We start from the raw sequence: 13,714 nt of genomic DNA on the forward strand, positions 1-13,714 counted from the left end.
AAAATCTTCCATTTGGTTCTACAGTAGACACTGACACAAAACAGTAGGTTATATCCCTTGCTGTCATGTGAAATTGATGTTCCTAGGAAAGGCACATCCTTATGTCCATAGCCCTGTGCACATTTGGGTGTACCAATATGTCTTCCCAGACCAAGTATATGTGGCCTCATTTAGAAGATAAGAATGTACATGCTAACTACATCCCCAACAGGAGTTGAGAAATGAAAATCAGGATTCTATGACCTCAGAGGTTATTTGGGTTTTTACTAGAGAACTGGAGTCACAGAGGGATAGTCCCAAAATTACAGGACTATCTGGTCATTGGACTTATATTTGAAGAAAATCAATCTATTTTTCTGTCAACCATAGCAAGGATTGGGAATACCTCCACTTAGGTCTCAGACCCACTAATTGGCTGTTAGTGAGCTGATCACTGGCTTCTTCATCTTCAAAATGGGAAGATTAAGAATACTTCTTAGAATTAACACTCAGCTCTGTCTTGACCTTGGTAAGAGCCTGGTGACTTTAGCTGCTATTGTTAATGTCCATGCCTTAGAGGTTGGGGGATAAAGGAAATGGGAAAACTGACCTTGGCTTTCAAAGGGTGGAACCCAAGACTAGAGGCTTCTCTCACTAAACTTGGGGAAGACAGATCTTGCTCCAAGTCAGGGAGGATTCCTTTGTGATCCATTTGATTGTGTCTCTCCAGGAGTGGTTGAATCCGCTGCTCTGGTGGTTTGGTTGAGAAGACAAATTAGCGGGAAAGCATTTTTGTTCAATAACAGTCAGGAGTTGGCAGACTGTGTGAAATCCAGGCCATTGGTCATCATTGGCTTCTTCCAGGTACTGGGGTCATTCATGTGGTGGTATTTCAACTGGTAAGAAGTGCTGTGTCTGGGAGGGGTGAGCAGGTCCTCTCACTTGGGTCATTATCTATCTTGTGTCTGCCAAGCAAATGTCCTTTAGGAGCTCCCAGGTTGAATGAAGAAAGCATGGAGGTTGAAATGCTAGCAGAAGTTAGTTAGAAGATAGAATAGAGAGAAAGAAGAGATCAGCAACATTAAGCTGGTTTCAATAGTGTAGCTATGGGGTCTATTTAGAACATCACAGAATAAGAGGATGTCTATGTTTTCTGGTTTGAAAGCCATTACTGTATATAGTCGGGTCAAGTCTCCATATGTATACTATTTTTAAATTTTAAATTATATTTGTTTGATTTATTTATTTATTGAGAGAGAGAGAGAGAGAGAGAGAGAGAGAGAACACACCAGGGCCTTCTGCTACTGCAAATGAACTCCGGTGCATGTGCTACCTTGTGCATCTAGCTCTACCTTGGTAATGGGGAATTAAACCCAGGCTGTGAGGCTTTGTAAGCAAATGCTTTTAAGCACTGGGCCATCTCCCCAGCCCTCCATCTCTAAACTCTTTCTGAGCATTCTTCTAAACTAAATTTGTTAACACTTTATAAGTATTCACTCATTTGAAATTGATCCAACCCTCATCACAGAATCACTGGGGATAAATATTAGAGAAATAATTTAGATATGAAATATTCTATGATCACTTTTTATTTTTCTATTGATTTTGTTTTTATATATGCAAATAAATCACAAATTATGTGCTTTTAGAAGTTTTTTTGTATGTCTTGGCTAATTTAAGTTAATAACTCTTCTTCTCCCAATGAAGTCAGACTTCTATGACTGCATTTACACATGGTAACAGTGTGTGACTCTTATCTCTCTACATCCTTAAGAATATTAGACTTACATTTTTTTCCAGGTAAAAGAATAAAGCCTGAAACTCTAATTATAACTCAATATGAGATGAAATTTTTGTATTACACATGGTCAAATAAATTGGCTCTTCTGAAAGTAATTAAGAAATTAATGTTATCTGAATATAGTGAAGATAGCCCATTATTTCCATTTATTTCTGAGCATTGGCCTGTGTGGGTTTCAGTCACAGCCAGAGAAACATTATGGGCATGTACTATTCAGTAAGGGAGATTTAGTCGACTCAGCAAAATTCCAGAACTTAAAAAAGCAAATACACAGATTGGCTACTATCTTCCCCTTAAATAAACAGGGCATTTTGCTTTCTACCAATGACTTACTAACCATGATTCCCAAACAGGATTTAGAAGAGGAAGTAGCAGAACTGTTCTACAACACAATCAAAGACTTCCCTGAGCTAACATTTGGAGCTATAGCAATCAGAAATTCCTTTGGACGTTACCATGTAGTTCTTGACAGTGTCCTGGTGTTTAAAAAGGTAGGTTTTGATCTTGTGGCTGGTGAGGGGTCTCTTAGTCCATTATAGCAGTTAGGAAAGAGAGTGAGAGAGGGGGGGGGAGAGAGGGAGGGAGGTGGGCAGAGGGGATAAGGTTAAAGAGGAAGAGAGAAGAGGGGAGGAAAAGGAGAGGAGGAAAGAGGAGAAGAGAGAATTTACATACAAACTTTGGCTCTGCCACCTATAGGTCAAGTGACATTGGACTAAGTGACTTGTATGCAATATCAGTTTCGCTACATTTCCATGATCTTTACAGCAATTCTTCATGGTAAACTTGTCCTTTCTATAGCAATAACTGTCACCAAGGCTCAATTCCATGTATGATCATTCTCCTGCTCCAGGCTTCCCATTCATCCTGTATCCCCAACTGCCATCCATTCACTCTCGAACCAGATGTCTGTCATCTCTAGACTTTGATATACAGCTCTAGATAGCTCATCATGGTTAGTCCCTTAGTCCCAAAGTCATAATCTTCAAGTTCTTTCTAGGGTTTATACTCCCTCAGTGGATGTTATCACCTTCTTCCATTTAGTGAAGCAAGCCAGAAACCTCAGGCATAATTCTAATGACTACCACTTCTCCATCCCCAAAACCAATCCTAATGATTTTATATGTACGAAGCCCCTTCAATCTTTGACCATTGTCTCCCACAGAATATTAGAAAAGGCTGCTCTGCTGTTCTGATCTTCACTGGTACTCTGAAGAACATCTTTCCAAAATTGAAATCTGATGATCAGTTTTCTCCTCCTCTTTGAAAGCCTTTTAATACCAGTCTGATGCTAGGATATGCTCAAATTATTTTTTAAAGTATTTTCATATATTTTATTTTTACCTATTCATTTATGAGAGAGAGAGAAAGAGAATGGGCATACCAGGACCTCTAGCCACTGCAAATGAACTCCAGATGCATGCACAGCCATGTGTATCTGGCTTACATGGGATCTGGGAAATCAAATCTGGGTTATTAGGCTTCAAATTCTTAATGACATCCACAAGGCCTTTCACAGTCTGAGCTCATTTGCTTTCTTTCTCCTTCTTCCTTTTCCTCCCTCCCTGCCTCATTCTCTCTATGTGATATGGAGCTTGGTTTTACAATATGGCAGCAGCTGTGATTATTTAAATTATTAAATTAATGAATTAGATTAAAATTTCAGTTCCTGTGTTTTTTGTCTCTATAATAAAATTTAAAATTGCTTTAGCTCAGTTTCAGTGCATCATGGCACCTATGAAGGGGAGAGAGTGGGAAAGAGGAGAAAGAGGAGAAAGAGGAGAAGAGAATGCCTGTGTTATCTTAGATGATTCTTTGCTCTTCCTCCTTTTATTCCACCCAAGCCTTCAGCCTATGGAATGATACCATTACATTCAAAGCAGGTCTTCCTCCCCTTAGTTATTTCTGGATATACTTTCTTAAACATACTCAGATGTGTGTTTTACTAATCTTTTGGGCACTTTTTAACTCAATATAATTGACAATCAGAATTAACCATCACAGTTCCTCAGCCAGTCCAGTCACACATTTCAAATGTTCCACAGATACTTTGGGCTAGTTGGATAAGAAATAATCGACTTATAGAACACTTTTCCATCACCACAGAAGGTTCTGTGTGTGTTCTAAGCCTTTAGTCTAGACCCTGAAACATGCCTTACTTGCTCCCCACACAAAACCATGTCCTTACATTAGCTTTGTTATATATGCTGCTGGAAAAGGTTCATTACTCTTGAAATATAGAGTGATACTTATTTGTAGAGTGATGCCAAGCTTTGCTTTTGAGCCTGTGGAAATCATTGAAAGGTTTTAAGCTGAGGAATGAAATACTCTGAGTCACAAGTTTTAATGAGACAGTATAGAGTTCAGACAGAGTCAAAATGGAAAGATGTGTAGTAGTGAATGAAGGGCATTGGGAAGAATGTGGAAACTTTGTAGTATTCCTCATGCCCAACTAAATTCCAGAGGATTCTGATCAAAACTACAAAAATTGGGACCATGAAAGATGAGATGATATGTAGATTTTTTTCCCCTAGATTTGGGTTGGGAAAAGTCCTTTATAAAACAGGACAGTAACCCTGCAAAGGAAATGCTACCAAATTTGGACCATATAAGCTTTAAAAATTCTACATAACAAATCCCATCATAAAACCAAAACCCAAAGAGTAAGCATGAAAATACATTTAAGCTGTTTTTACACTTATTCATGATAAATGTATTAGGTTCCTGGGCTATGTGCATACTTTCCACAAAGAAGGTATATTTTAAGAGCTGAACACATGAACACTACACACTGCCTGATTTTCAATCTTTGTTCCAGGGCTAGAGCATGCATCGACCTTGGGTTCAAAGCTTGGCATCAACAACTAACTAAATAACTAAAAAATTTAATCCGTTTATTAATTATGGTCCATTTCATGTCAATCTTGGAGATACTGCTTCATTTTCCTTTGCCTCAATTTCCTCAAGTTAAAAGTGGGAAAGCATATAGTTTGAAGAGATGTTGTGAGAATTAAATAGGCCAATGCATAAATATGCTTGGAACATCATGTGAGCACTATAATTAGTATTATGAAACTATTATCATTAGCAGTAAGCTACAAAACATTATCCAGAGGACTACTTGAAGACAAGAAAATAGTGTCAAAAATCTGATTTGTATAGGAAGACTTGGGGGAAGATGGGGAGGAAGTGAAGGGGCCAATGGGAAAGAATCTCAGATATGCAGGTGAGAAATTTGGACCATGGTAGGTAGGAATGATGGAGATGGAGAGAAGATGGACTAAAAATTAGGAGATAGCTCTTGCTTCTTTCCTCACAGACTTGAGGTCTACAAAGAATCATATCACAGGTTAGGGAGTCTGCTCAGTTGTCAAACAAGCATGATTTCAATCCCCCGAGCATACATAAAAATAAACTTGGCATGGAGGCATATGCTTATAATTCCAGTGCTGGGGAGGCAAAGACAGGTGGAACCCTAGGGCTTGCTGTGGAGACAATGTAGACTAATTTGTAAGTTTGGTCAATGAGAGACCGTGTCTCATAAAAGGTGGATATAACTTGAGGAATGACACCTGAGTTTGTCCTCTGGCACCCACATTCACATACCATGTGTCACCTACACACACATTTGAGCCTCCATACACACACACACACACACAGAGAGAGAGAGAGAGAGAGAGAGAGAAAGAAAGAAAGAAAGAGAGAATGTTTTCTATGTTTGTCCAGATCTTTCTGGGAAGCAATTTCCTAGCAGTATTAATATGCAAAACATTTATTAGGAACAATGTCTCAGAAAGCAAAATGGTAAGGAATTCAGAGAGCCATTAGATCATGTTGGCAATCTGATCTTTTGGGAAGAAGGAAGGTTGATGGAAGGCATTTTAACTGCAGGAAATCTATCAACTGCTTCTCCAGAAAGTTCCATGTGCTGGTTTGAATTAGGTTTCTCCCATAAACTCATGTGTTCTGAATGCTGGATCCCCAGATGATGGCAATTTGAGATATGGTGACTTTTTGGAGGTGTGTTGCTCAGGATGAACCTTGAGGTTTATTAGCTTTAGCTTGCCAGTGTTAGTTTGGCTCACTGACAGAGGTGATATCTAGATTTTGCTCATGCCACATCTTCCCCCTGCCATCATGGAGCTTCCCCTCGAGATTGTAAACCAAAATAAACAAATTTTCTCCCATTAGCTGCTCTTGATTGGGTGCTTTATACTAGCAATGCAAAGGTTAACTGTGACATAAAATTGGTAGTAGGAATGGGGTAGTTTTTGGAAGGATTTGCAACCTTGGTCTAAGAGATACCTTACAGTGATGAAAGCAGAGGTTGACAGACCATTCTGGTTAGGGTGAGCCCTAGATGCAGAATGAAGTATGGACTATGAGGTTTGGCTTTTGAGGAAAAGAAAGATCTTTGTCCAGACTGGGCTAGAGACAATTTGCATGAGAAGCTTAGTGCATTCTTCCTGTGTCCTGAGGAAGAGTTGTTTTGAATAGAAATGGACTGGTGTGCAGGCAGGTATTGCAGAAAGACATGAAAATTTCAGGCTGAAGGCAATTCTCATTCAGCTGCAGTTGTTTGAAAGATTAACCCTGTTGAGGTTAGGACAGCTGTTATGCATTATAGCAGTAGAAAGAATACAAACTTTTTTGAAAGTAAGAGGCCTGAATGTTGAAGGAGTGTCCTGCTCTTCAAAGTCAGCTTTATTCCTCCCTGGATTGACAAATTTTGTAGCCCACCTGGTATTAAGGGAGTATAAAAAATGCAGGAAAAAAAAAAAGGTCATTGGATTTGCAACATGGTTTAATTCTTGGAAATGGTTGCTGAGCAATTTGAAGAAGTTTTGAGAGAATTCCTGTTAGGAGACCTTAAGACATAAGGATGAACCATGGGTTGTAGTGAAGATCCTCAGGACATGCCAGGACTATGAGACAGCTGCTAAGGAAAGTTACTGGTCTGGGATAGATTTTTCCCTAGACTGGAGGGATATATTGGAATGCCAGAGATTTTGTCACTGGTTAGAAATGCCAGATCTGGAACTACAGGATTTTATACTTTTCCTGTTTGTTTAAGATATTGCATTGGCTCCATCTTTCCTTGTAATGCCATCATGTACAGTGTGAATGCTTATTGATGATATACAATAGTTTCACAGTTAAAGAGATTTTGGACTATGGGAATGTTTGAACAGTGTTTCATTGGTGAAAAAAAGACCTGGGGAGTTTAAAAGTTGGACTAAATATACTGCATTTTACATCATGGATGGTTATCAGTTTATAGGGGCCAAAGATGGAATGTTTGAATTAGGTTTCCCCATAACTCATGTGTTTTCAATGCCTGGTTGTCACATGATGGTAATTTGGGAGGTGGAGACTTGCTAGAAAAGGTTTGTTGTTGGATGTGGGCTTATGGGTGGCATAACCAGCTCTCTCTTGTGAGTACTTGGCTAACTTTGCTACTGCTGTTTTCCATCTGCTATGGCATGGAGGCCTCTGCTCTGCCATCTTTTTCCTGCCGTCATGAAGCTCCCCCTTAAGACTGTAAGCCAAAATAAACACATTTGTCCCATAAGTTGCTTCCATTTGGGTGTTTTATGTCAGCAACAAGAAAATGACTGCAACATCCTGGATCTCCTAGGACTGGCCTTGCCTCTATAATCCTGATGCCACCAGCCATTGGTTGGCAGTTTTGGTGGATGCCTGGGCCCAGCATCTAGGCTTGTCCGTTAATTACACTGCTTATCATTGTAGATCTGAGATTTCATATCTGCCATATACCCATATTCTACTCACAGGCTCATTTACCCAGTGGTCATATTTACTAGAGACCTGTATTATGCATTACACCTGTCACCATCCTTGGTGTTATTCTCTTATCCAAGGGAAACATTTTGCTATTTATATTTTTTGTGTATATCATGGAAGTCTCTTCCTTCTAATGTGCTTTTCTTTTTGTTCAAGGGGAAAATTGTGAAACGTCAAGAGCTCATCAATGAGAGCACCAACAAACATGACCTCAACTGGATCATAAAGCAGCACCTCACAAATTTTGTGATAGAGTACAATGTAGAGGTCAGTGGCAAAGGGCTCTGGGGAGAACTGTGGAAGCAGGTGTGTGCATGGAATGACCTGTTGTCCTTGTAATTTCAGAACAAGGATCTGATTTATGAGTTACGCATCCTTAATCACATGCTGCTCTTTATCTCCAAAAGCTCCCCGTCATCTGGCATCATCATTCAGCATTATAGATTGGCATTAAAGGACTTCCAAGACAAGGTTTGTAGAATGTTCCAGTGCTCTTTGGGGCTCTTGAATGGGAACACAGACCTGTAGAACCTGAGGGTATTTATCTGTTTTACTGACTTCCACAAACAGTTGTCTACCTATTTTATGGCTTATATATTAATGCTACCTAATATCTATCTTGCTTTAATCAGTCTATTTCACTTATTTATTTATTTTATATTGTTTGGTAATTCAGTGATCTTTACTCATTCTCAATAAGTCTAATAAAGGGGCAGTTATATTGGGTATTTTTGATGGGCTAACCTCTATCAATGGTGGGTGATGGCAACATAGCAGCTTTTGGCTGGAAGGTGAGAAGGAAAGAAGAGGCCTCCTGCCTGAGGTCTCCAGGCTGAAGGTGCCGGGAGCACACGCTGTCGACAAGGGATTGCTGAGATCCTGGATTTTAACACTGATCCTCTTATACGCTATACTCTCTTAAGAGTTTCATGCCCTCTTGACCTTGGTCTCCTCATGGATGAAATGGTGAGCTGCAATTATAATTAGGAATTCTTACCCCCAACACTTTGGGAGGCTGAGGCAGGAGAATCACAAGTTCAAGGCAAGTCTGGGCTACATAGTAAGCCCCTGACTTAAAGAAATCTTTGGGAATCTACATGCAAGGCAATGAGAAAAAGTAAGGCTCATGGTGCTTATTACTGCTGTTACCATTGTTCTCAGTAGAAACAAATCAGTTTCTCCTAAGGTCAGTGCCTCTATTTAATATAGAATAAAAATACCTGGATTCTGAGGGACATTGATTCATTATCTTCTCATTATTCTTTATTTACTTTTTTATGGGGAGGGAGGGGGAGAGACAGAGAATTAGCATACCAGGACCTCTGGTCACTACAGTCAAACTCCAGATGTCTCACCACATCGTGGTGCGTGGGTGACCTTGCGCACATGTGTCACCTTGTGCACCTGGCTTCTGTAGGTTCTGGGGAGTTGAACCTCTGTCCTTAGTCTTCTCAGGCTAGTGCCCTAAGTGCCAAACAATCTCTTCAGCCCCCCTTTAATTACTTTTATTTACTATTAATATCAATATTTTTAAAGGAATGTTAAAGCTAATTTTAGCCACTTAAAATTATTTTGAGTTCAATAAAACTTTGAAACCTAAAATACACAGAATAAGGTCCCTAGAGGATAAGAGTAGAGAATATGCACACTGTGACTCATCATGCTGCTTAGCAGACAGGTCATTCCAATCACAGAAGTACCTCCTGAAAGTATATTTTCCATATTTTTAAATTTTACACCTTACCAGCTTTAAGTAATTTAATTAACTGTCATCTGATGGTATTCCATCAGCTTCTCCTAACCTACAGTAGTAAGTAGCCATCTTCTCTTCCTGTTCTTTTTTTCTTTTTAATTTTACTGTAACTGGAATTTTTTGGGGGGACAGATTGGGATATGAAGCACTAAATTCTTACTGCCATCGAGCCAGAGATAAATAGATGAATATCACTGTACTAGACCATTCCCCAATGCCTGTCTTCCTGGCCCCTGCACTCTAGTACCTGGCATGTGGAAGGTAGCTGGCATTTGTTGAAGGATTCAGGATGGTTTTAAGGGTCTGCTGTGTTTTTCTTCCTAGTATCTAGGCAAATGACATGTTGTCATTTATGGATGAATCTTTTTATAGATAAATGACCTGAAAGTATGTGGCAGCAAGTGTCTGAAGGAGTTCTTATCTCACCTTCTTGCCTTTACTCTCTTTTTTCTTCTATGTAACCACAATAAACAACCATTTAAAATTCAAACCATGAGTCAGGCATGGTGGCTCATGCCTTTAATCTCAGCACTAGGGAAGTATAGGAAGGAGGACTGCAATGAGTTCAAGGCCAGTCTGGGAGTACAGACTGAGTTCCAGATCAGCCTGGGCTAGAGTGAGACCATACCTAAGAAAATAATTTATATATATATATATATATATATATATATATATATATATATATATATGTAAAACGAAATGAAATGAAATGAAATGAAAAACAAACCATGTCACTCCTTGGCTGGCTACTCTTCATGGCCCTTTATTATGATCAAACCCAAGGCAATTTCACTAGACTTCTGATTTCACCTTTCCTAGCTCCTGACTTTTTGTCCCTCATGTGCTGAAATCTCAAGGCCTTTCCTTTGTAGAGCACTTTAAGCTCTTTGCCTCTTTCTTTGCCAGGCCCTTGCATTAGCTGATTTTACCAGCTGGATCATTGTTCCCTGACTTGTTTGCTATTCATCACCTAGCTCCCAACTAAAATGTCATCTCCCCATTGTTTCTTCCTGATACCCTCACTCTACCAAAGTCTCACCTTATCCCAACTTGCAGTCACATTTTTCTACTACCCTGTTCTATTGTCTAGTTGTCACTCATTATTATTTGGATCCATTAGCTTCTTAGCTATTTCCTCTTTTGTGGCGTGTGTATGGTATGTGTGAGTACATTCATGTGTGTGAGTGTGGGCATGCACATGGAAGTCAGGGGACATGTTCTGGTGTTGGTCCTGGCCTTGCATCTTGCTTGAGGCAGAGTGTCTTGTTCTTCACCATTGTATTTGACAGGCTAGCTGGCCCGTGAACTTCTGGGAGGTTGTCCTGTCTCTCCTTCTTTCTGACCTTAGGCTTGTGGGGATTATAGACACCTGTCATGATGTCTGGCTTTTACACGAGCTCTGGGACTCAGAACCCAGTTACTTACGCTTACACAGCAAACACTTCATCTATGGAGCACCTCCTTACTTCCTATCTGTCTTCTCTGCTACAACATATGCTTCATGGAGGAAGAGGTTTTGGCCTGCTTTGGGCAGCAATGTGTGTCCCCACTGCTCAGCAAATGCCTGCTGTATAGCTGGCACTTTATGAATATATATTGTGTGAATGTGTGAAGTCATGAGTTTCCTTGATAGATTAATTCTGAATAACAATAGGAGTTGGCATGTGTTAAACATTTTACATCTGCCATTAAACAAACTAAGCCACTACCTACACTGTCCTATTTAATTCTTACAGGAGTCTTCTAAGGCAGGTACTATGAGAACCACCGCTTTGCAGATAAGGAAACTGAGGGGTAGAAAAAGGATGAAAACTCAGGACTTGCTGACTTGATGAAGGTGTGTGGATGGTGCAGGCACAGAGGCTGAGAGCTGCTGCCTGTGTGTGCAGCTGTGTGCAGAGGTACACTTGCTCCAAGGCTCTCCCCAACCTCACGGTTGGCACTACACTGGTTCATATCCTCCCAACATTCACTTCCCCTGGTAAATGGTTCATAGAGGCAAGGAATAATTTTCTGTGTGTTTTTAATTTTTCTAAATTTTATTTATTGATCTTTCTTTCCTTTTGTGGAGCTTGGAATAGAACTTGAGCCCTCATGTATGTCAGGCAAATGTTCTACCACAGAGGTATGTCCTTAATTGAGTATTGTATCTTAAAAATGGACTGTTTGTACAAATAATGTCAAGAACTGCTCAGTGTATGTCAATGACTCTGTATTGCTTTTTAAAAATAAATTATTGGGAACTTTAATATATGAGCTTTTGCAAATTGGTTGTATTTATCAGGCCATACTTGTGTGGCCCCTTTCTCTCACCCCATTTCACTTAGGGCTCCCCGCAATGGGAGTAGAGGTAATCATAGCCAAGTCACGAATGCACCAGACTGTTTCTGTTGGGAGGACAATGCTTCAGAGTACACCTTCCCAACCTGTTGTGGCTCTCACGGTCTTTAAATGTGGCTCTTACCTTCTTTAAGTCCCCTCTTCCACAGTGTTCTTTGACCCTTGGAGTACATCTTAGAAGTATGTTTTCATGTTGAGATCCAGAAGCTTCTTATTTTCTGTTTTGATGAATTCCAAGTCTCCACAGTGTCTAGCACCTTCTCAAAAGAGAAGGTGATCTGGACAGCCATATTCATGTTTAACCTACCACTTCCTCTGCAGTGTTTCCTGGGCCCTGCTAGCTATGATAGAGTGCTTGTTGCTCATCTTTCTATTCTTGTCATTTTGATGGGTCTTCTCAATATTCACCTCCATATGTAAAAAGAAATTTCTTTACCCAGGAGTGAGAACAGCACTGATCAAAGGGGCCTAAACAGATGCATTTTGAAGGCTTTTTGTTTTTGTTTTTGTTTTTTTGTTTTTTGTTTTTTTGAGGTAGTGTCATGCTCTAGCCCAGGCTGGCCTGGAATTCACTTGGTAGTCTCAGTGTGGCCTTGAACTCATGGAAATCCTCCTAGCTCTGCCTCCCAAGTGCTGGGATTAAGGCATGTGCCACCACGCCTGGCTTTGAAGGCTTTTGATAGGTATAACCTCTCCATTTAGCCAAAGAACGGTGGAAGCTTCCCTCTATGGTCTATGACTTTCCAAGCCATAGGTTCCTGACTTAGTTCTCAAAACCAGGCATGAATTCTCTCCTACTGAGAGGGCCTCATATAAAATCAGAGAGCAGTTATTTACCCCACAATTTACGTGCCACTATTGTATCAGTGGGCACATCTTCCCTGGCTGGTTAATTCTGTACCTTGCGGGATACACTGCTTGTTCACACTGTTGGTGACTTATCCTCCAGCAACTCTCATAGCACTTTCTAGCTCTATGGAAGCTAGCCATCAGGATCCATCCAGTTTCAACTTGATTTCTCTATGGCTACAGCCTATGGTGTCTTTAGCAGTAGGGTCTTGCCATCTGGTTCTTCTGGGTAAGCAAGTGCTTTGGTGATGCCCTGCATTGTTTCAGAGGCCTCCTTTTGTTTGTTTGTTTGTTTTTCAAGGTAAGGTCTCACTCTGGTCCAGGCTGACCTGGAATTAACTATATAGCCTCATGGTGGCCTCCTATTACTATGACTTTGCAGTATATCTTTAAATCAGGTATAGTGATATCACCAGTAGGATTCTTTTTGATGAAGACATTTTTGCCTATATGAGGCCTTTTGTACTTCCATATGAATTTTTAGATGATTCTGTTTCTGTGAAGAATGGTGCAAGAATTTTGATTGGAATTTTGTCTGTATTACTTTTGTAGAATGCCCATTTTCTAATGCCATGTGTAGTAGAATTTGTCATATAAAACTTGGTATACCTGTGTTTGGTGTGTGTATGTTTTAGACTGTGATATCCTCTTGTGAATTGTTCTCTTGATGATTATAAAGTGGCCTTCTTTATGTCATTTGGTTACTTTTGGGTTAAAGTCTATTTTGTCAGATATGAGCACTGCCACAACCACTTGTTTCTTATTTCCATTTGCTTTGAATATTTTTTCCCATCCATTCACTCTGTCTTTAATGATAAGGTAGGTTTCTTGAAGACAGAAAATGGATGGATGTTTGGATCCAGCCTGTTTACCTTTGTCATTTGATCCAGGAGTTGAGTTCATTGGTATTCAAAGTTATTATTGAAAGGTGTAAATTAATCCCCATCACATTGATGATTTTGTGCAGTTTTGTGTTTTCTTGTCCTTTATTTGTTCCAATAACTATTCATTTCGATTATTATTCTTTCTTTCTTATAGCTACCCTTCCTCAGTGTGATGTATGCCATTCAATATTCTCTGTAGGTCTGGTTTTGTGCTCATATATTCATATAGCCAGCTTTTTATCGTGGACAGCTTTTCTTTCTCTTATTATGAAGGATAATTTTGGTGGGTATAGTTTGGATTGGCAG

General features: G+C 39.8%; 1 protein-coding gene across 2 annotated transcripts in view; it reads left to right on the forward strand.

Annotated features, from left to right (window-relative positions):
* Pdilt (protein disulfide isomerase like, testis expressed) overlaps positions 1–13,714 on the forward strand; it is a 41,064-nt gene that overhangs the window by 12,550 nt on the left and 14,800 nt on the right. For both annotated transcript variants that reach the window (XM_045144551.1, XM_045144552.1), the window contains exons 3-6: positions 710–843; positions 2,134–2,271; positions 7,739–7,849; positions 7,928–8,053. In XM_045144551.1, coding sequence (XP_045000486.1) covers positions 710–843; positions 2,134–2,271; positions 7,739–7,849; positions 7,928–8,053 — 509 coding nt within the window. The remainder of the gene's footprint in view (positions 1–709; positions 844–2,133; positions 2,272–7,738; positions 7,850–7,927; positions 8,054–13,714) is intronic.

Source organism: Jaculus jaculus, chromosome 2 (assembly GCF_020740685.1).
Source record: "Jaculus jaculus isolate mJacJac1 chromosome 2, mJacJac1.mat.Y.cur, whole genome shotgun sequence".
NCBI lineage: Eukaryota > Metazoa > Chordata > Mammalia > Rodentia > Dipodidae > Jaculus > Jaculus jaculus.